Raw genomic sequence first — 21,320 nt, forward strand, 5'->3', positions numbered from 1 at the left:
TCCAACTCAAATAATCAAAAATTACTAATTTAAATGAGAAGTGCAAAAAAAGTATTTATTTTAGTAATAAAACAAATAAAACAACGTAACAAAACAGTTTAAAAGCTCTAATGCAATATTTCTTCCTATAATAAAATTTTTACAAGACTTACCATTCAAATAATCAAAAATATTATTAGTTTAGAGCAGTGTTTCTCAACCTTTTCATTGCTGTGGCACTTTTAAAGACACTAAAATTTTGTGGCACATTACAATCAATACTATACTCTATTCACAAACAGGAAGTTATTTCTGTTGGCTTTATTTAATAATACACTTATTATTTGTTTTAGATGCTTTTAATATCTCTTTTTTTTGAACATACATGAATTACACAAAATTTAAAAGAAAATGTGTAAAAAATTAACATAATTAAATAAAAAAAAACAAAAATACAATTATAACATTTTAATAAGTCAGTTGGTTGGGTTTGATGGGAGGCACAGTTTTCAAATACGAGATTTTATTGTGCATAGGCTTAATCTCAGCTCCTATTCTGCCAATTTTCATCTCTCTTTTATTTTTGTTTAATCTCATTCAAAGTGGAAACCCTGCGTAGCTTTAAACGAGACAGGGTTTTCACTTTAAATGTGAGAGCTTTAAATTTATCCATCGCTAATAATTTCTAAAAAAATTAAAGTTACTCCTAGAACATACTAATATAGTTCATTGAAAATACCTGTTCTACATGAATTAATGGAATGTGACAATTTAGACATATAAAAACACAACAAAAATTTCATAGTATGCTGCTGACAAGTTGCACCTATACAACTGCAAAATGCACTGCAGGGTACCTAGGAGAGACTACGTACTAAGAATGGCCAAATAAAGCTGAACAGATCTAGTCATCATCATCAGCCATTTTCAATCCACTGCAGGATGAAGGCCTCTCCAGCAACTTTCCAGTTCCTTCTGTTTTAAGCAATGGCCATCCATTTACTACCCACAAACTCATGAATTTCGTCTATCCATCTCCGCTTTGTCTTCCAGGTTTTCTTCTAGCTCCTCTTGGATACCATTCTGTTATTTTCTTAGTCCATCTGTTATCATGTCTTCGAGCTATGTGTCCTGCCCAAGACCATTTTAGTTCTTTAGTTTTGATAAGAATGTCCTTTACTTGAGTTTGTTGCCTAATCCATGTGTTTCTCTTCTTATCTAACAGTCTGATTCCCAATATGATTCGTTCCATTCTTCGCTGTGTAGTTCTCAGCTTCTCTTCCATTCTTTTGGTGAGTGGCCAAGTTTTACTTCCATAAGTCATGGTGGGGAGTATACATTAGTTCATTATTTTACGTTTCAGACAAACTGGGATATTGCTCTTCAGTATGTGACTATATTTCCTGAATGCTATCCATCCAAAATTTATTCTTCTCTTGACTTCCAGCCATTTATCATTATTACAGCTAATGACTTGTCCCAGATAAGTATATGACTCCACCTTTTCAATTACTGCTCCTTCAATCATTCTTTCCCTTTCTGTGGCATACTTGTTCATCATTACTTTTGTTTTAGCCATATTCATCTTTAGTCCAAAATCCTTACTAGCTGTGCATAACTGATTAAGATTTTCCTCTAATTCGTTGGGATCGTGGCTAATGACCACAATGTCATCTGCAAATCGTAAATGGTTTAATGTACTCTCCGTTCACATTGACTCCTTTCTGCGACCAGTCTAATCTTCTGAAAGCTTCCTCAAGGGCAGCAGTAAACAGCTTCGGAGATATTGTGTCTCCTTGTCGAACTCCTTTCTCAATTTTAAATTTCCTACTGTCTTTGTCTAGTCTAATAAAGGAGGTAGCACTCTCATATATTTTCTTCAAAATCATAATATATGGGGTATCAATGCCTTGTCTTTCCAGTGCCCGAAACATTGCCTTATGCTGTATGGAGTCAAATGCCTTTTCATAATCCACAAATGCCAGGCATAATGGTGTTTTATATTCATTTGCTTTCTCCATTAGCTGTGATATTACATGAAGGTGATCCATAGTTGAGAATCCTGTCCTAAAGCCAGCTTGCTCTTTCGGTTGATTCTCATCAAGTATTCTTTCAAAATTTCCTATTGTTCCCCTTTCTGCGCTGTTTTGTCTTTTTCCAACCTTAGCATTGAAGTCTCCCATAATAATAGTGTAGTGGGTTTTATGCTCATCTAGAAGACTCTCAATTTCGGTATACATTTCTTCAACCTCTTCATTATCATGGCTCGATGTTGGTGCATAAATCATTATAATCTTTAGCTTGTATCTTGTATCATTACTTTAGCTAGTAATGACCCTTGTGAACAACTTGTAGATGTGGGATAGCAAGCTAATTGGTCTATAATTTCCAATTTCTGATTTATCTCCTTTCTTATGCAGCAAAACTATGATTGCATTATTCCACTGCTTAGGCATCACACCTTTTCTAATGCACTTTGTGAAAAGCCTTGCCAGTTTTTGTGTTATGTCTCTTCCTCCAAATTTTAACAACTCTACAGTAACTTCATCTTCCCCCTGGACTTTCTGATTCTTCATTTTCTTCAATGCATGTTCTACCTCATCAGGAAGAATATTGGGTATGTCGTATGTGTTGCTACTTTGCAATCCATCTTCCCCACTGCTGGCATCATTCCCCTGCTCCTTGTATAATTCTCTATAGTAGTCTTCTGCTATTTGAATTATGCCTTCTCTGCTGTTTATAAGTACACCATCGCTATTCTTCAGTTTCAGTATCATTTGTCTTTCTGTATTACTGCTCATGGCTGCTGATTTAATTCCTTTGTTTTCCCTTAATGCTTGTTCTACTTTTCTTGTGTTAAATCTTCTTATGTCCTCTCTGAGTCTCTTTCTAATGGCTCTGCATAATTCAGTATACTCAATTTTCTCCCTGTCAGTGTTTTTCTTGCTTTTCATTTGTCATCTTCGGTTCATCATAAGTGTTTCTTGACTAATTTTTTCTTCTTCGGATTTCTTTTTCCCTATAGGTTTCTTGGGCTTTATCACTTTCAAAAAGTTGTAATATTCCTCGTCGATATCTTGGTCCTCAGCAGTCTGCAGAAGCTCATACTTGTTCTTAAGTTCCAGTACATACTGCTTTTTCTCCTCTTCTGTTATCTCAAAGACCTTTGTATTATTTACTCAAGTCAGTTTTTTCCTTTCCTTTCCTACATCTATATCAAGTGTGTACATCTTACCATTCTGCGATCACTTCCAACATTTACCTTATTCAGGACGGTAACATCATTCACAATATAAATTCTGTTAGTAAGGATGAAGTCGATTTCATTAGTAGTTAATCCATTTGGACTCTTCCATGTCCACTTTCTGTTCACCCTTTTCTTGAAAAAAGTGTTCATTACTGACAATCCTTGAGATTCTGCAAATTCCACAAGTCTTCCACCTCTTTCATTTCTTTCACCAATTCCAAAATTTCCTATTGTTCCCCTTTCTGCGCTGTTTTGTCTTTTTCCAACCTTAGCATTGAAGTCTCCCATAATAATAGTGTAGTGGGTTTTATGCTCATCTAGAAGACTCTCAATTTCGGTATACATTTCTTCAACCTCTTCATTATCATGGCTCGATGTTGGTGCATAAATCATTATAATCTTTAGCTTGTATCTCTTAGAAATCTTGAGTATTAGTCTTGACACTCTTTGTGATGTACTTTTGAATTCCAAAATGTTGTTTTTAAAATCTTTATGGACCAGAAACCCAACTCAACCTTCACTCCTTTCACTGTTTCCATTGGTGTACAGCAGATTTCCACTTGATAGACTTATAAGTGATTCATTTCTTCTTCTTGTTTCAGCCAAACCGATGATATTCCAATTCACATTTTCCAATTCCTTTTCCAGTTCTAATATCATGTCTTCACCAATTAGTGTTCTTACGTTATAACAGGACAAGTTCAGTTTCCGTGCATGGCAGCCTGGTCATACCCAGAGATTCTTAGCACCCTCTGCTTCCACTCTGATCCTCTCGCTGCCATAAGAGGGAGAGTGAAAGCTGCTGGGGACTGAGGGCCATTTGTTTCGCCGTGCTTTCATGTGCTGGAGGGTTTGGTCTTTTCCTCTTCACACTGACCAGGCGTCTTGAAGAGAACCACTCTACACATTTGTTGCCACCTAAGTGACGTAACAGGGCTTACCATCGAGAAGGTGTGATGAGTGGATTTTAGGGAGGCAGGCCAACCGGACTTCTCCTAACTCTTCTGTAATAGAGAGATATTGGATATATCAGTGTTTTAGGCTGAGTGTCTGATAACACACAGGATACCTGTTCCCCTTTAAGCCCCCAGATTGAACAGATCTAGTAGTAGGAATCAAAACATGTCACATTGACCACCGAAAAGCACTCAAATCAGCGCATCATAAATAAATGAAATTTTTGTTTGAATTAATTTTTATTATAAAACTTGGATTTATAAATTGTTTTTTTTATTTGCATCTTACCCGCAGCACACTTGAAGCATACTCATAGCACACTAATGTGCTGCAGCACTGGTTGAGAACATCGACTTAGTGCTTTGAACCCCTTTGTTTGTCCTTTTGGCTAGACAGAGATGCAACATTTAAAATATCTGCAGAAATCTCTCCCTGCTAAACAGGTTCTTGAAAAACTGAATTCTGCCTGTCCGTTCTTCACACAATATTTCTTTGTATCAGTTTTTTTTCATTTGTCCCATTTTAATAATACACTAAAAAACTCGGTTGAAATTCACTTTATGATGGGGCACCCTTGGCAAATTCGTGGCTATGCACTTTTTTTGATAATTAGTAAAATCGTAATAAATAATAAGTACAGTCAGACCTTTGTTTAACAAACTTCTTTACAGTGAATTTTTCTATTTAGAAATAAATGTGTTCTTTTTACCAAATTTTTTTTAGAATTCGCCAAATAGAATTTTATTCTTTACCGAATTTTTTTAGAATTTTTTTATTTCTTCGTTTTATGGAAATGAAAATTTTCCATATAATGACTGCATTACGAGACTTAACTGGGTACACATCATTTGCACCCATGGCCTTCAAGCAAACAATAGTGCTGTTGTTACGCCCGAATTAAGATAAGAGATTACCATCTGCAACTGTGGGACCCGTAAAACTTATCCAACTACCCACAAACAGAGAAGTTGAGCTGGTCAACTACTTTCTGTGTATTCATAGCCAGTGGGCAAACCAGTGTATTAAACATTCAGACAATAGGCTCTGGTCAACCTTCTCTCGTAAGCACCCTGTTACAGATTTAGAAGAGAGTGATTTCCTTTATCCCAACAAGCAGTCATCTGTTGTTTCGTGGAAGTGAATCATTCACACGTTGCCTTATATTTCTCGTTTAGATGGCCACAGTAGTGAACAATTGAATATCCGAGTACTCTGACACTGGACAGTAAAAAAAAAAAAAAAATTAACTAGTGACAATATCAATGACAAGAGGAAAAAAATGAGGGCAACAAAGATATTAAACTTAAACATTAAATGTTGGCATATTTTGAAATTTTGTTGAGGCCTTCAGTGTGAAGAAAATGATCCTGAACGTAAAACAAATGCGAACAATTTTTAATGATCGATGTACAATAAGCATTAACATTAGTAGAAGCATAAGATGCAAGAAAGCAAGCTTATGCAGCATCAGGCAAAAAAAAAAAAAAAAAAATTGCTCCCATTTCACCTCTCCATTCGTTCCAAATACCTGTCCAGCTCAGCCTTAAATTTATTTAGGCTAACAACTTCCACAACAAAAGATGGAAGCCTGTTCCACCAAACAACTACCCACTGGCTAAAGGCAAACTTCCACATATCTATCCTACAATCGTCTAGAATCCCATCAGCATTGAGCATGCTCAAACCATTCAAGCCTTTATAGACCTCAATCAGATCACTTCGCAGGTGCCTGGTCTCCACACACTGCAATCTGCAAAACTAAAGCCTTTCGCCGTAAGAGCAACCCTTTGTTCCATTCAGTAATCTTGTTGGCCTTCTCTGTACTCATTCCAGCAGCTCACATCCTTCTTAAAATGAGGCCTCCAGATCTGTATATAGTACTCAAAGTGTGGCCAGACCATTGTCTTATTCAAGGGGATAATCACCTCCTTATCCCTGCTAAAAAAAAATTTGTGTATATCATTGACAAGACACCATGAGCAACTCTTGCAAATCGTCTGCACTGCTCAGAAAACTTCATATCTGCCTGCACAATAACCTCCAGTTCCTTTTCATTCTCTACCACTGTCAGTGTAGTACCACAGAGTTGATACGTTATTCTGGAGTTACTGCTTCCCATATGCACTACTTTACATTTGTCAATGTTAAACTTTATTTGCCACATCTCAGCCCATCTGCTCAACTTTTCTAGATCCTGTTGCAGCAGTATACTGTCATTAGTGCCCTTAACAACCCTGCCAAACTTTGTATCATCTGCAAACTTGGACATTAAGCCTGATATACCATCATCAATATCATTTATAAACACAGAAAACAACAATGGACCCAACACTGAACCCTGAGGAACTCCAGTAATAACATTAATCCACGAAAAGCAGTGTTCATTGATTACCACTCTCTGTCTTCTCCCACTCAACCATCCCTTTATCCATAGCAGCAATTTGCATCCAATGCCACAAGGCTCCAATTTGTTCAGCAGTCTTCAATGTGCCACAGTATCAAAAACTCTTCTAAGATCCAAATATATGATATTCGGATTTTAGAGGACTAAGGAGAGGGCACTGACTCTCTTTAAAAATTACAACTGTGTATTACAGGCTCCAAAAAAAGCAAGAAGTGGTTGCCTATTTATTTACATAATTGTTATTTTATATTGTACTTTATACGTAGTCTTATAGTTAGCTGGTTATTTTTATTTTTAATTTAGATAAAAGAGTTTTTGTAGATTACTACTTAATATACGTAAAACCGTTATTTCATTCGAATCTTGCAGCCATTGTTTTTGTATATAGTGGCAAGGAATTCAAATTTTTAATTGAGGTAACTAGGTAGCTCTAACGTATAATTATATAGCGTAATACGCTTCACTGTTTCTATTAGATAGTGTAGTATTGACATTTAATTTATTTAATTTATTGATCTTATTAATTTAAAATATCATGCCCCAAATTAGCGCAGCAAAGCAACGGGCACAAAGTGGCAAGAGTGCTGTGATTTGAGGGAGAACAGAAAAGGGGGGCGATTCTCCAATGCATCACAGCCTAAAAAAATGTGCAGCTTGTGAAATATTTGCCGAACTCTCTGGAACGGAACATGATATTGCCATGGGGGATGACTTTGTGTGTGTGCGCGATGCAAGGAAATCAGGCGACAACTCAGGGTTGTTATGGGCCTATATGAGAGCTTGAAGGACAGGGTGGATGCCCTCGAAGGATCTAAATTGAGGGGCCCATCAGGCTCTCAGCTGCGCACATCAAAGCCAGAGCTTGCACTTGGTCATCATGCAACACAGCGACAACCCCCAAGGCAGAATGTGCTGGTCCCACAGGAACTAGTAGTTGATGGTGACTCTATTGTCAGGGAAACGATGAACATGCTTTGTAAAAAGGATAGGTGGAACAGGACCAGGGAATATCTGATAAGGGCAAAGGTTGATGATGCAGAGCGGATATCATCTTTTAAGGGCACAAAAGGTGATATAGTTGTACACGTTTGCACTAATGATATTAAGAGTAGGATACCGGCAGAATTACTTAACAAATACAGGTCACTGTTGAACAAAAGCAGGGAATAAGGGTTGAATTTGCAAGTGTCTGCAATTCTGCCCAGACACGATAGGAGGGAGTATATGATGAGAGTCTCGTCGATCAATTTGGCCCTGGAAAGATTGTGCAAGGCTCAAGGGATAGAATTTTTTTCAGCCTGGTCTGTACTTGTTAACAGGAGAGACTGCTTCTACAGGGATGGGAAACACTTAAACAGAAAGGGCGCAAGAATATTTGCTGATGCTATCGAGGCAGTGCCAGGTGGGTCGGAAAACGGCTAGATTCGGGGGATACAAGGACTAATAGTTTAGCAGTAGCCGCAGGCAGAGGTGAAGGTGATTCTTCTTGCACAACTTCTATTAGAATAAGAAGCGACCTGGAGCGAGGGGTGTTGGGAGTTTCAGGGACTGATGGCAGTCATCGTGAAATAGGTGGGTATATGGGATGTGTTAGGGTAACTAGGAATAGGAGCGTGTATGCTTGCTTGCATGTATGCTTGCATGTATACCAATGCTAGAAGTATAGTAAATAAATTTGATGAATTTGAAGTGTTGGTCAAGACATCAAAGGCGGATATTGTTGGGATAGCAGAGACGTGGTGTCACACAGATATAAGGAATGCAGAACTGGAATTTTTGGTTGTTGTTGTTGTTTGGTTTTTAGGAGCATTAGCAACTAAGGCCATATTGCTCCAGGATATGAGGTGGTCATTCCCTGATCTTTCTGCATTCTCCGTACTTGGTGGTGACGGGCTCAAATCCTGGTCTAATCAAGAAGCGTGTGCTACGCACTGCTGCTCCTTCCCACCTGGCTACCAAGGCGCCCAGAAAGGAAGGAGGTGTTATGCTGTTAATTAAGAAATACAAAATCAAAAGAAGTGCCCCCAGTTGATATAGATGAACAGTGCACTGTTGAGTCAGTTTGGTGTGACATAAGCACTGCGAAAGCAAAAATAAGAGTAGGAGTGTGTTATAGGCCAATTGACTCGAATGAGTATAATGAACAATTGTACAGAGAAATAGAGTGGGCTAGTAAATCGGAATGTCTTATAATGGGGGATTTTAACTTCCGAGATATTGACTGGAACTTGTTGGTTGGTCACTCACACACTCAGACTTTTGTGGATTTATTGGATGATTGTTTTCTGCAGCAGCATGTTCGAGAGGCAACCAGAGAGAATAATACTCTTGATCTGGTTATCAGCAGTAATCATTCGTGTATTAAGAATTTGCAGATAAAGGAACCACTAGGTGGCAGTGATCACAGTGTACTGATGTGGGATTTACTTAAAGATTTAATTACCAACAGGGGTAAAGGAAAGGGTTATTGCTTCCGTAAAGGTGAGTACAGTGGTCTCAGAAAGTTTTTAAATTCTGTACAGTAGGATCAACTGATGATGTTACCAACAGTAAATTCTAAGTGGGAAGCATTCAAGGAATTAATCATGGATGCTACTAGAAGTTTCATACCTATTAAGAAATATCGTTCAAGGTTTAGGCCTAAATGGTTATCAAATGAACTAATGAGACTCTTAACAGAGAACAAAAATGCATGGGATGCATATAAATTATTAAGCGACTCAGAAGCCTATGGTAGATATAAGCTAGTCTATAATTAGGTCACAAAGGAGGTTAGGCAGGCGAAGGCAGAATACGAGAAATTCTTGGCAAAAGATGCTAAGAAAAACAGCAAGGATTTCTTTACTTATATAAACTCTAAAAGGAAGTGGATGAATCTGATTGATCCACTTGACATCGATGGTTCGACTGTTGATGATCCTGCTCAGATAGCAAACAAACTGAACGAGTATTTTGCATCTACATTCACACATGAGGAATTATTAAGGTTTGAAAATGGCAGAAGGTTATCAAATTGTAGCAGGATACTTAATGATTTTGTAATAACCGAGAGCAAAGTGGAGGAGAAATTGTTGAAGTTAAACATAAGAAAAGCATCTGGTGTGGATGGGATCTATCCAGTTATATTAAAGGAGGCGGCAAAGCAACTAAGCAAACCCTTAGCCATAATTATGAGAGCATCCTTGGACTCAGGGGAGTTTCCCACGGACTGGAGATGTGCAAATGTATCCCCAATTCACAAAGAGGGATCAAAGGGTGACACGAGTAATTACAGACCAGTTAGTTTAACTTCTGTTCCGGGTAAAATAATGGAGTCACTGGTTAAAGATGCATTGCAGGATCATCTAGACAAGACGGCAGCAATAATTCAGCCACATCATGGGTTTGCTAAGGGAAAGTCTTGTCTGACAAATTTGATAGGATATTATGATGTGGTTACAAAGGAACTGGATGCAAAAAATAATTTTGATATCAAATATTTGGATTTCAGGAAAGCTTTTGACACTGTTGCGCATGGAAGACTATTGTACAAATTGGAGCAGAATGGTATTAAGGGTAAGTTGCTACAATGGATAAAAGGATGGTTAAGTGCGAGAAGACAGAGGGTGGTAATCAATGGGTGCTGCTCTTCGTGGACTAACATTATTAGTGGAGTCCCACAGGGTTTGGTGTTGGGTCCACTGTTGTTTTGTATATTTATCAATGATATTGATGAAGATATATCAGGCTTAATGTCGAAGTTTGCAGATGATACAAAGGTTGGCAGGGTTGTTAATGACAGTAATGGCAGTGTGCTACTGCAACAGGATCTAGATAATTTGGGCAGATGAGCTAAGAAGTGGCAACTGAAGTTTAACCTTGACAAATACAAAGTACTGCATATGGATAGAAGTAACCCCAGAGAAACGTACCAACTGTGTGGTACTACACTTAAGGTGGCAGAAAACGAAAAATACCTGGGAGTAATTGTGCAGGCAGATATAAAGTTTTCTGAGCAATGCAGACAGGCTGCCAGGGCAGGTCATGGGGTTTTTTTGTCAATGATATATAGGAATTTTTCTAGCAGGGAAAAGGAGGTGATTATCCTTCTGTATAAGGCAATGGTCAGGCCACGCCTTGAGTACTGCATACAGGTCTGGAGGCCTCATTTTAGGAAGAATGTAGATTTACTTGAGCGTGTACAGAGAAGGGCAACAAGATTGGTGAGGGGAATGAAGGGATCCGCTTACCACGAAGGCTTAAGTTCTGCAAATTGCAGTGGCTGGAGACTAGGCACCTGCGCGGTGATCTGACTGAGGTACTGTATAAGGCCTTGAATGGGTTGAGCATGCTGAATTCTGATGGGATCCTTCCACTTGTTCAGATTACGAACCTAAGGGGGCATAAATTCAAATTAAGAAAAGACAGATGTAGAATAGATGTGCGGAAATTTGCCTTTAGCCAGCGGGTGGTTAATTGCTGGAACAAACTTCCATCTGTCGTTGTGGAAGTTGATAGGTTGAATAAATTTAAGGAGGAACTGGACAGGCATTTGGAGGGAATGGTGTGATATTTTTTTTTTTTTTTTTTGGCTGATGCTGCATAAGTTCATACACATGCTTTCTTGCATCACATGCCACTACTACTACTACTAGTACTACTGCCTGGTAACACAAATTGGGTGGCATTCATTCGTACAGTGTGGAGGCTGCATCTTGACCCCTGCTTATGTTGGTTCACATCCAGTATGTTATGTCCTGTATTTCAGACTTGCACATGGGGGCTATAGCTAGGGTTACTAATAGTTCCACCATCATGAAGGTGCAAAGCAGGGTATTGGCTGATACAGACTGACCGGACTTTGCAACTTGAGTTTCACCCAAATATCAGTTCCATCAGAGTTTAAGACTCCCAGGTAGCAAGCCCAGCTTGGCATAACTAAGAGAATGTCTGTAACAGCTTCAAGGACTTGAAGCACGTTAAAGGATTTGGTATGTATGGCCTAAGTATGCAGTGTAGGTTCTGAGATGTGATGGAATTAGATGTTGGTAAACTCAGAGTAAGGATAAGATTTCTAGAGGGTACTAGCACATAGTTATTGTGTCTTACTTAGACACCATACTCGCACCTCTGCCAGCCTGTATCCTGTTCCTTGGAACATGAGAGTAGGGGCATGGCATCAACATAACTGACCTTTGAAGACAAACCCACTAGCCGACTGATCTTGGGCGAGCCATCACAGAACCACTAGTCTTGTAGAAGGAACAAAAGTGGTGTTGGAGCTGGGACAACCACATGGAATGGTTATAGCCTAGAACCTAGGCTGTGCGCATTGGATCCCAGTGATGCTAATCTGGACTAGCAGCATCTCTGAGAGGTTTCCTCACCACATACAGGTGCCAATGTCAAGAGAGCTAATGGATTAACTAGAGCCACATGCAGAGAGAAAGCCTCTTGCACTGCTGTCCAGGCTGCTACCATGCAGCAGCCTGGACAGCAAAGTGTCAGGAATTAAAAGCAATGTTGTGGGTATTACAGAACAAATAAATACATGGGCTGTGTTAGACTAAATGAGAGCATGTATACATGCATATTGATTTTTTTTAAATTGTTTTTTATGTAAACCCCAAACACGAGAGGTATTAGAACCTATAGTACTTAGTACCGTGCTTGGGTTGGAGGTTGAGAAGACAAAAGAAAATATCTGTTGACATTGGACTTGAACTTCTGTAGACTAATTTTCAGGTTTGTTTGTTTGTTTGTTTGTTTGTTTGTTTGTTAGTTATTTGGTTTTCAGGAGCATTAGCAACTAAGGCCATATTGCTCCGGGGTTATGTGGTGGTCATTCCCTGACCTTTCCGCATCCTCCGTATTTGATGGTCACGGGCTCGAACCCTGGTCTAATCAAGAAGCGTGTGCTACGCACTGCTGCTCCTGCCCACCTGGCTACGAAGGCACCCTAATTTTCAGGAAATACGTATGAAGGAAGGTTGTTCCAGAAAATGGCAGTTGAATGAATAAATGAGGAAGATGAAAAGTTGAGTTCTGTGAGTTTCAAGTTGGACAGTAAATGGATGTTGGCTGGCGGTGGCACATGTTTCAACTGTTTTGAAAGAGAGAGCAGGAATTATAGAAGTCAATTCAGAAGAACAGTGCCCATGGAAATATCTGTAGAAGAGGTATGCAGCAGAAACAGTATGTCTATGAGACAGCGAGCGGAGAGACTGTTAGAGATGAATCATTAATTAACCTAACTGCCCTGTTCTGAATGGAATCAAGAAGCCTGAGAGAGGTTTTGGGGGCACCACCCCAGATGTGGGAACAATATTCCATGGTAGAGTGTATTTGCAATTTGCACAGAGTGAACAGCTGTTTGGAAGAAAAGTAATGCCGAGAGCGAAAGAGAAAACCAAAGTTTTTTAGATGCAGAGGAAGCAATATTTGTACTGTGCTTGTGCCAAGAGAGAGAGATTAGAAGTCAGGGTAATCCCCAAGAGATATATCATTTTGCCTAGAAATCGGAGTGTCACCAAAGATAAGCATAGGAGCAGAAGAATCCTTTTTGCGAGATATAAGACAAGACTGAATTTTAGAACAATTGAAATCAGGTAAGTTATCTTTGCCTCACTGGAGATCGCCATTTAAGGAATTGAGAGCAGATTTTCGAGAAGTTGAAGCTGATTGAGCAGAGCAGGGTTTCTCAAAATGGAAAGTGGAATGCAGTGTGCTTTCATCGGCAAAACTATGGATAGGATTTCCAGTCAATGGAAGAAGGTCAATAATATACAAGAGGAAAAGAGTGGGGGGAAAGAACTGAACCTTGGGGGACACCGGCATTAGTGGAGAAGTTAGAAGACAGAGAGCCATCTACCATTACCCTCAGCAAGCAATCAGAGAGAAAACTGGATAACCAATTACAAAACACAGTTGGCAAACCATAAGATGGAAGCTTGTTTAGAAGCCCTTTAGGCCAAACAAGATCAAAAGCCTTTGATATGTCGAGAGCAACTGCTTTTGTTTCATTGAACTTTCCCGTTGAATCAGTCCACAAATGGGTAACGTAAGCCAGAATATCACCAGTGGATCGACACTGGCTCAATCCATACTGGCAATCATTGATCAGACAGGAGGTTTCTAGACAGTTTAAGAGTTGGCGGTTAATTGATTTCTCCATTACTTTAGAAAGAGTAGAAGTAATTGCAATGGAGCGATAATTGATGGGAAGGATTTGTCACCCTTTTTAGCAACTGGCTGGATATAAGCAAATTTCCAAGCGGAAGGAAAAACACAATTGGAATAACAAAGTGAAAAAGGTGACAAAGAACAGGAGTAAGTTCAAGAGCACAGGTTTTGAGAACAAATGGAGAAATACCATCGGGACGTGGAGCTTTCTTAGCATCAAGATTTGTCAAAATCCTTCTGACATCCTTCTGACAGAACACCACAGGAGGCATTGAATGGAGCATGCTGGGAATGGTGGGAGGTGTTTTACCATGATCATTAATATATGAGCTGGAAGAAAAATGCATGCTAGCAGGTCAGCTTTATCCTTGGCTGAAGTGACAACAGAACCATCTGGTTTGGACAGAGGTGGGAGCAGAGAGTTGCGGCCAATAGCTTTGGCAAGAGACCAAAATGCTTGGCTACCATTAGTGAAAGAAGCAAGTTTTCTACTCTTAGCCTGTTCAAACTCTAGTTTGGACTGATTAATAATTGCTTTATAATTGCTGCGAGCTTTGGTATAGCCAGAAAATGAAATGGAAGAATTAGAAACAAGCCAATTACGATATGCAACATTCTTCTCTTGAACAGCCTTAACACATTTATTGGAAAACCAAGGTTTAGATAAAGCACAAGATTTTAAAGTGGAGTGCGGGATAAAGGATTCCATTCCTGCACGAATAATTTCACTGACACAATCAGAGCAAATGGCATCAGAAGTTTTGAAACAGTAGTCCGACCAAGGAAAAGAAACCTCGCAGGTCATCCCATTTTGTATTCTTGTAATACCACACAATACAAGGTTGGGAATAGCCATGAGATAAAGGCTCCATTGGAGAAGAGAATCACCAAGTTTTGATCTGAGGTGCCTAAAGGACCACTCACTTTGTCCATGTAATGACCGTGTAGAAGGGTCATTTGTGAGAAAAATATCAAGCGTGTTGGCTGTAAGATTAGGATTGTCCGGTATTCTTGTAGGTAAATGAACAATCGGTGCAAGGTCATTAGTAATTGCAAAAGCCTCATCTCGACCAGCAAGGTCAGTGTGACTAGAAAACGGAAGCCAGCTGGAGTTGTGAACATTAAAATCACCAAGGAAAGTTGGACTGGAGAAAGTCAAGCTGCATAGATAGGAAGTCAAAGAGCTCCAAGTGATTAGTGGAGTTGGGAGAATGGTAGAGATAACAGATGAATTTGACACAATGAGGTAGAAAGATTTTAAGTCAGAGAAGATCGAAAAGAGGAGATTCTAGATTACCAAGTCTCTGACAGGGAATATCGGAACGGACATATGCACAAGTACCAACCACATTTGAGGCAAAAGGAATCATACAGCAAATAATTTGGGCAACTGAGATGAGCAGTGGTCGAATCAACCGATAACTGAGATTCTGTCAGAAAAAGTACATGAGGTCTGGCAGACTGAAAGTGGAAATGGACATCGTTGAGATTAGAATTGAGCCCACGTATATTTGTGAAACGAACTAGGACATGTTTGGGAGGTTTAGATCTTTTCGCAGATAAGCTTGCTCTATTAGTTTGACAATTCGTTATGTATTCGATAGTAAGAAAAAGTGGGTGGGACCTGCTGTATGAAGTAATGAAATTTTTGGATATGGCGTACACGTGGTAAGAATATACCCAGATCCTTGACATAATGTGGCCTCGACAATGCCCCCCCCCCCCTCCGCATACACACTACCTTGACTCCCTCCACTCACTACCTGGCAGAGTAGAGGTAACAAGATTATACACTAACTTATCTGGAAGCATCCTAGAGAGTTACCAATAGGTTCGGTCCAGTGTACTAACTAGCAGCCAGCCTGCAAACACCGTTTTAGAGCTGTACCCTCGAAATGTAAGTAAGATTGGATCTCACCACAATGTTCATCATAACCTCAAATGTCATCAATCATACTGCATGATGGAAGGATGGGGAAGGGTTGACCGGAACTTAGCTCTGGAGAATAAACATGGGTTCCACCACTTCAAGCCTCCAATAAGCAAAGTGGTGGTATTGCACCAGTTGATGAAAGTCATCTACCACCTAGTATTGCCTGGTAACACAGAGGGGCAGCATTCTTCCATGTGGTGTGGGCGCCACACCTTGACTCCTGCTTACATTGGCTCACACCTGGGTGGTCACGCACCGTGTGCTTGTGCATGGAGGTTATACCCAGGATTACTAACAGTCCCATGATCTGCTGAAGGTGCAAGCAGAGGATTTGGCTGACACAGACCATCCTGACTTCACTGAAATTGGGTCCACTTGGCTTGACTGTCACCCGAATATCAGTTCCATCAGCATTTTAGACTCCCAGGTTGAGCAGGGCAAGGAATTTTCCACTTTCCATTTCTGAAAATGAAAATTGGAATGCAACGTGCTATCATTGGCAAAACTATGGATAGAATTTCCAGTCAATGGAAGAAGGTCATTAATATAGAAGAGGAAAAGAGTGGGGGGAAAGAACTGAACCGTGGGGGATAGCAAGTACAGCTTATCTGGCATATTTGAGAGAATGTCTGTGACGACCTCAAGGACCAATTTACACTAATGCTAGGAGCACAGTAAATAAATATGATGAATTTGAAATACTGATCAAGTCATCAAATGCAGACATTGCAAAATTTTAACTTTCCATCATATACTGATTAGAACTTGTCATTGGTAACTCACACATTTAGCTAGACTTTTGTGGATTTATTGGATGGCTATTTTCTACAGTTAAAGGGGTAATAAGAGCATTAGCATTCATAGAGGCATATGATGCAAGAAAGCAAGCTTATATAGCATCAACCAAAAAAGAAAACCCTTCCCATTTCATCCATCTATTCACTCCAAATGTTGTCTAGTTCTGCCTTGAACTTATTTAAGTTACTGACCTCTACCACAACAGATGGAAGTGTGTTCCAACTATCAACCACCCACTGGCTAATGGCAAATTTCTGCCCATCTATTCTACAATTGCCTTTCCTCAATTTGAATTTACATACCCTACAGGTGAGTAATCTGAGCAAGAGGAAGAATCCCATTAGAATTGAGCTTGCTCAATCCATTCAAGTCCTTATACATCTCCATTAGATCACTTTGCAGTTGCCCAGTCTCCAGAAACTGCAATTTGCAGAACTTAAGCCTTTCTTGTTAACATCAATCCTTTGTGCCACTCACCAACCTCGTTGCCCTTTTCTGTACTCGTTCCAACAGCTCCCCATCTTTCCTAAAATGAAGCCTCCAGACCTGTATACAGTGGCCTCAGTCAGTTTTTAAATATTATATAATGGGATCAACTGATGATGTTACCAGCAGCAAAATTCTAAATGGGAAGCATTCATAGAAGTAACTGCAGAAGATACTAGGCTTTTTAAAACAACTAAAAATACTCTGTACTGTTTAAGGCTTAGACATAAATGGATGTTAGATCAACTAATGAGATTCAGCAGAAAATAAAAAATGCATGGGACCCATATAAATTATCATGTGATGCAGAAGCCTATGACAAATATAAACTACTCTATACTCAAGACACAAAGGAAGTTGGTAAGTTAATGAAGATTATGTGAAATCGCTAGCAAAGAAAAGCAACAAGTACTCCTTCACATATATTAACAGTGGAAGGATGGGGTTGGATCATATTGGTCTACTCAATGTCAGTGGTTTAACTGTTGATGATCCTGCTCAGGTTGTTGGCAAACTATAATCACCTGAGAGGGCAAAAATTCAAATTGAGGAAAGACAGTTGTAGGATAGATATGCCGAAGTTTGCCTTTAGCTAGCGAGTGGTTGATTGCTTGAACAAACTTCCATCTGTTGTTGTTATAGAAGTTGATAGCTTAAACAGATTCAAGGCAGAACTGGACAAACATTTGGAGTGAGTGGATGGGTGAAATGAGAAGGGTGTGTGCGTGCGTGTGTGTGTTTTTGTATTTTTTTTTTTGGCTGATGCTATATAAGCTTGCTTTCTTGCATCATGTGCCCTTGCTAATGCTAACTGAATATTTTGAATCTACATTCACAGAAAGGGATGCCACAAATTTATCAAGTTCTAAATGATTTTATGTTGAATGATAGTAAAGTATAGGAGAAATTGTTGAAGTTAAACATATAAAGGCACCAGGGTGCATGGGATTTCTCCAAGTATATAAGTATATTAAGAGAGGTAAGCAAAAAGGTAAACTTTTAGCCATAATTATGAGAGCATCCTTCAATTAAGGGAGGTACCTATGGACAGGAGATGTGCAAGTGTACCCAAAAGGGGAGGGGGAATAAAAAGGTGCCATTAGTAATTATAGATCTGTTAGCTTAATTTCTGTCCCAGGGAACACAATGGAGTCACTGGTTAAAGAAGTAGTGCAAGGCATCTTGCATTACTTCTAGACAGGAATGCAATTATACAGCAGTCTCAGCATGGATTTGTTAATAGGCAATCTTGCCTGACCAATATGACTGGATACTATAATGCAATCACAAAAGAACTGGATGTAAAAAATTATTTTGTTATTATATACTTTGATTTCAGGAAACTTTTGATACTGTTTCATAAAAAAGAATACTGTACAAATAGGAGCAGTGTGGCTTTAAGGGAAGATACTGCTATAAATAAGAGAATGGAAGAAGTGACAGAGTGGTTATCAATGGACACTGCACTGTGTGGACTAACATTATTAGTGGAGTCCCCCAGGGTTCGGTGTTGAGCCTATTGTTGTTTTCTATATTTATTACTGATGTCGATGAAGGTATATCAGGCTTATAGTCTAAGTTTGCAGATGATATCAAGGTTGGCAGGGTGGTTAATGATAGTAATACGGTAAGCTACTTTAACAAGAGCTAGAAAAATAAGACAGATGGGCTGAGATATGACAGTTGAAGTTTAACACTGACAAATGCAAGGCACTGCATACGAGTAGCAGTAATCCCAGATTAATGCTTCAACTGTGTGGTACTACACTCATGGTGGGGGGGGAGTAATAAAAAAGACTTTGAAATAATTGTGCAATCAGATGAAGTTCTGTGAACAGTGCAAGCTGCCAGAACAGCTCATGAGGTTTTATAAATGACATACAGCAACTTTTCTAGCAGGGATAAGGTGATTATCTCATTGTACAAGGCAATGGTCAGGCTACATCTTAAGTACTGTATACAGGTATGGAGGCCTCATTTCAGGAATGATGTAGATCTGCTTTGATGGATACAGAGAAGATCAATGTTATTGGTGGAGAGATTGAAAGGGTGGTCTCACTAAGATAGGGTTCAGTTCTGCAAACTGCAGTGTCTAGAGACTAAGTCCCTGAAGGGTGATCCGACTGAGGTGTTTAAGGCTTTCAATGAATTGAGCAATCTTAATGCTGATGGCATTCTTCATCTTTCTCAGACTAAACTGTACTGTTAGATTGTGCTTCCTGGACGATCAATCAGATAATCTTATTCACATTTTTTTAAAGAATGAGTTACATGATTTGCCATATGAAGAGCCTCTTGCTGTCTGACATTGCATGTGATTTATGCAATAACAATTCCACCTGAATTTAGTCAAGCAGAAAGAGATTATTTGGATGAGCAGTTCCCTGTTAAATGGATAGACAATGGAGGACACACTCTGTGACCTCCTGAGATTTGGATCTGCTCAATTTTCACCCGTGGTAAAATTCACAACCACTGTTCATTCAACATCCACTGAAATTGTTCAGCAACAATTTCAGTGGATGTTGAAATATGGATGTAAAATAAGGATGCCAAAAAATCTCAACAATACCTATAATTTCGGAACACAGCAGGCAATCCACAGAAACATATTTAGGTACATATTCAAGTACAAGTGGCCATGGGCAGTTCCTTTAAAGCAAATAACTGTTGGAACACAAAATAAGTTGTAACTTGGAAATAAGGCAATTTCAGGCATATGGTTATATAACCTTTTTTCATACATGAAAAATAAGGTGCCTGCCTTGCATTTTGCATGTTTTGACACACACACACATTCCAATGAAGAAAATAATGGTCTTGTGGCTAGCTGTTCTTCAGCCAAAGTTCAATCCCTCTCCAGACAGGAGGAATTTCACAGACTTTTTTTATACGGTGGCACAGCAGGGAAAGATTAACTGCTTGGTTTTTTCTCCAAGAAAGTCAGGTTTTCATCCAGATAAACAGGCACAATGAACATCCATCAATTAACAAGAGCAACATAATGATGACACATGGCTTTAACTGCCTTGCCACAAATTCAAAAACTTCCATAATATTAGCATTAGCAAAGGCACATGATGATGCAAGAAGCAAGCTTATATAGCATCAGCCAAAAAAAAAAAAAACACAAACACACCCTTCTCATTTCACCCATCCCCTTGCTCCAAATATTTGTCTAGTTCTGCCTCAAATCTATTTAATCTATCAACTTCTACAATGACAGATGCAAGTTTGTTCCAGCAATCAACTACCTGCTAGCTAAAGGTAAACTTCAGCACATCTATCCTACAACTGTTTTTCCTCAATTTGAATTTATGCCCTCTCAGGCGATTATTCTGAGCAAGAAGAAGAATCCCATCAGCACTGAGCATGCTCAAACCATTCAAGGCTTTATACACCTCAATCAGATCACCTCGCAAGATTATGTACTGCATATTCATGAAGTACATAAGCATTATGAAGGTCTTTCAGTAGCAAAGAAATCAATAGATGCAATACATGTGTCCGCAGAAAGATATGAAGTTTCTGTCAATAACAGAGAAATCAATTGATACAGTGAATGTGCCATCAGGAAGATCAAAAGATCTTTGCAGCTTCAATTCTGTGAGCATCTTGAAACAAAATGGACAAGCAATGCTCATGGCTCTTGTCTTAAGAATTGCATCCAATCAATTTGCCTTTCTCACATATATATACTAAAATGTATAAAATAAGTAAGGTACATTATACTTTATATATTGATCACCTTTCTCTTTCCTTGTCTCTATCTCTATCTTTATCTCTGTCCCTTTCTTCATAATCTCTGATCCTCTTTTCGTCATCTCTGTCTCTTTCTCTGTTTCTTTCTCTTCGATCCTTCATCATTTTTTCATAATCATTAGGCCACATAGGATCATATTCCTGGTGAACATCCCATTCTCCACCAAGCAGAGAAGTACTAACAGTGCCTTTATTTTCCTATAAGAATAAAATAAGATTAATGATTAAAGATACATTCAGCTATAAAGAAAAAATAGGATAATTATGAAGGCCACAAAATTACAGAAATTAAATAATGAACTCCAAACTATGATATAGCCCTGGAACTAGGGAATGGGAAGTGAATCTATGGTAAACAAAGATAAAGAAAATACAACAATGAAAGAACTAGATTTAATATTACAAAAATCAAAAAAACGAAAAATTACAGGCATAGACAACTTGAACGTAGAACTATTTAAATACAGTGGTACCTAACTAAAAAATGCACTATTAAAATTATTTAACACCATATGGCATAAGCAACAGATACCAAAAGATTGAGAAATAGGAATAGTAATCAATTTAAGCAAAAATGACTCCAGAAATAACCC

At 38.9% G+C, this 21,320-nt stretch overlaps 1 protein-coding gene across 4 annotated transcripts in view; it reads right to left on the bottom strand.

The window, feature by feature from the left end:
* Spf45 (splicing factor 45) overlaps window positions 1–21,320 on the bottom strand; it is a 264,681-nt gene that overhangs the window by 138,529 nt on the left and 104,832 nt on the right. For all 4 annotated transcript variants that reach the window (XM_090385005.1, XM_090385002.1, XM_090385006.1 and 1 more), the window contains one exon: window positions 20,714–20,925. In XM_090385005.1, the coding sequence (XP_090241131.1) occupies window positions 20,714–20,925 (212 nt within the window). The remainder of the gene's footprint in view (window positions 1–20,713; window positions 20,926–21,320) is intronic.

This window comes from Mastigoproctus giganteus, chromosome 11 (genome assembly GCF_048544385.1).
Source record: "Mastigoproctus giganteus isolate SK-2022 chromosome 11, ASM4854438v1, whole genome shotgun sequence".
Taxonomy (NCBI): Eukaryota; Metazoa; Arthropoda; class Arachnida; order Uropygi; family Thelyphonidae; genus Mastigoproctus; species Mastigoproctus giganteus.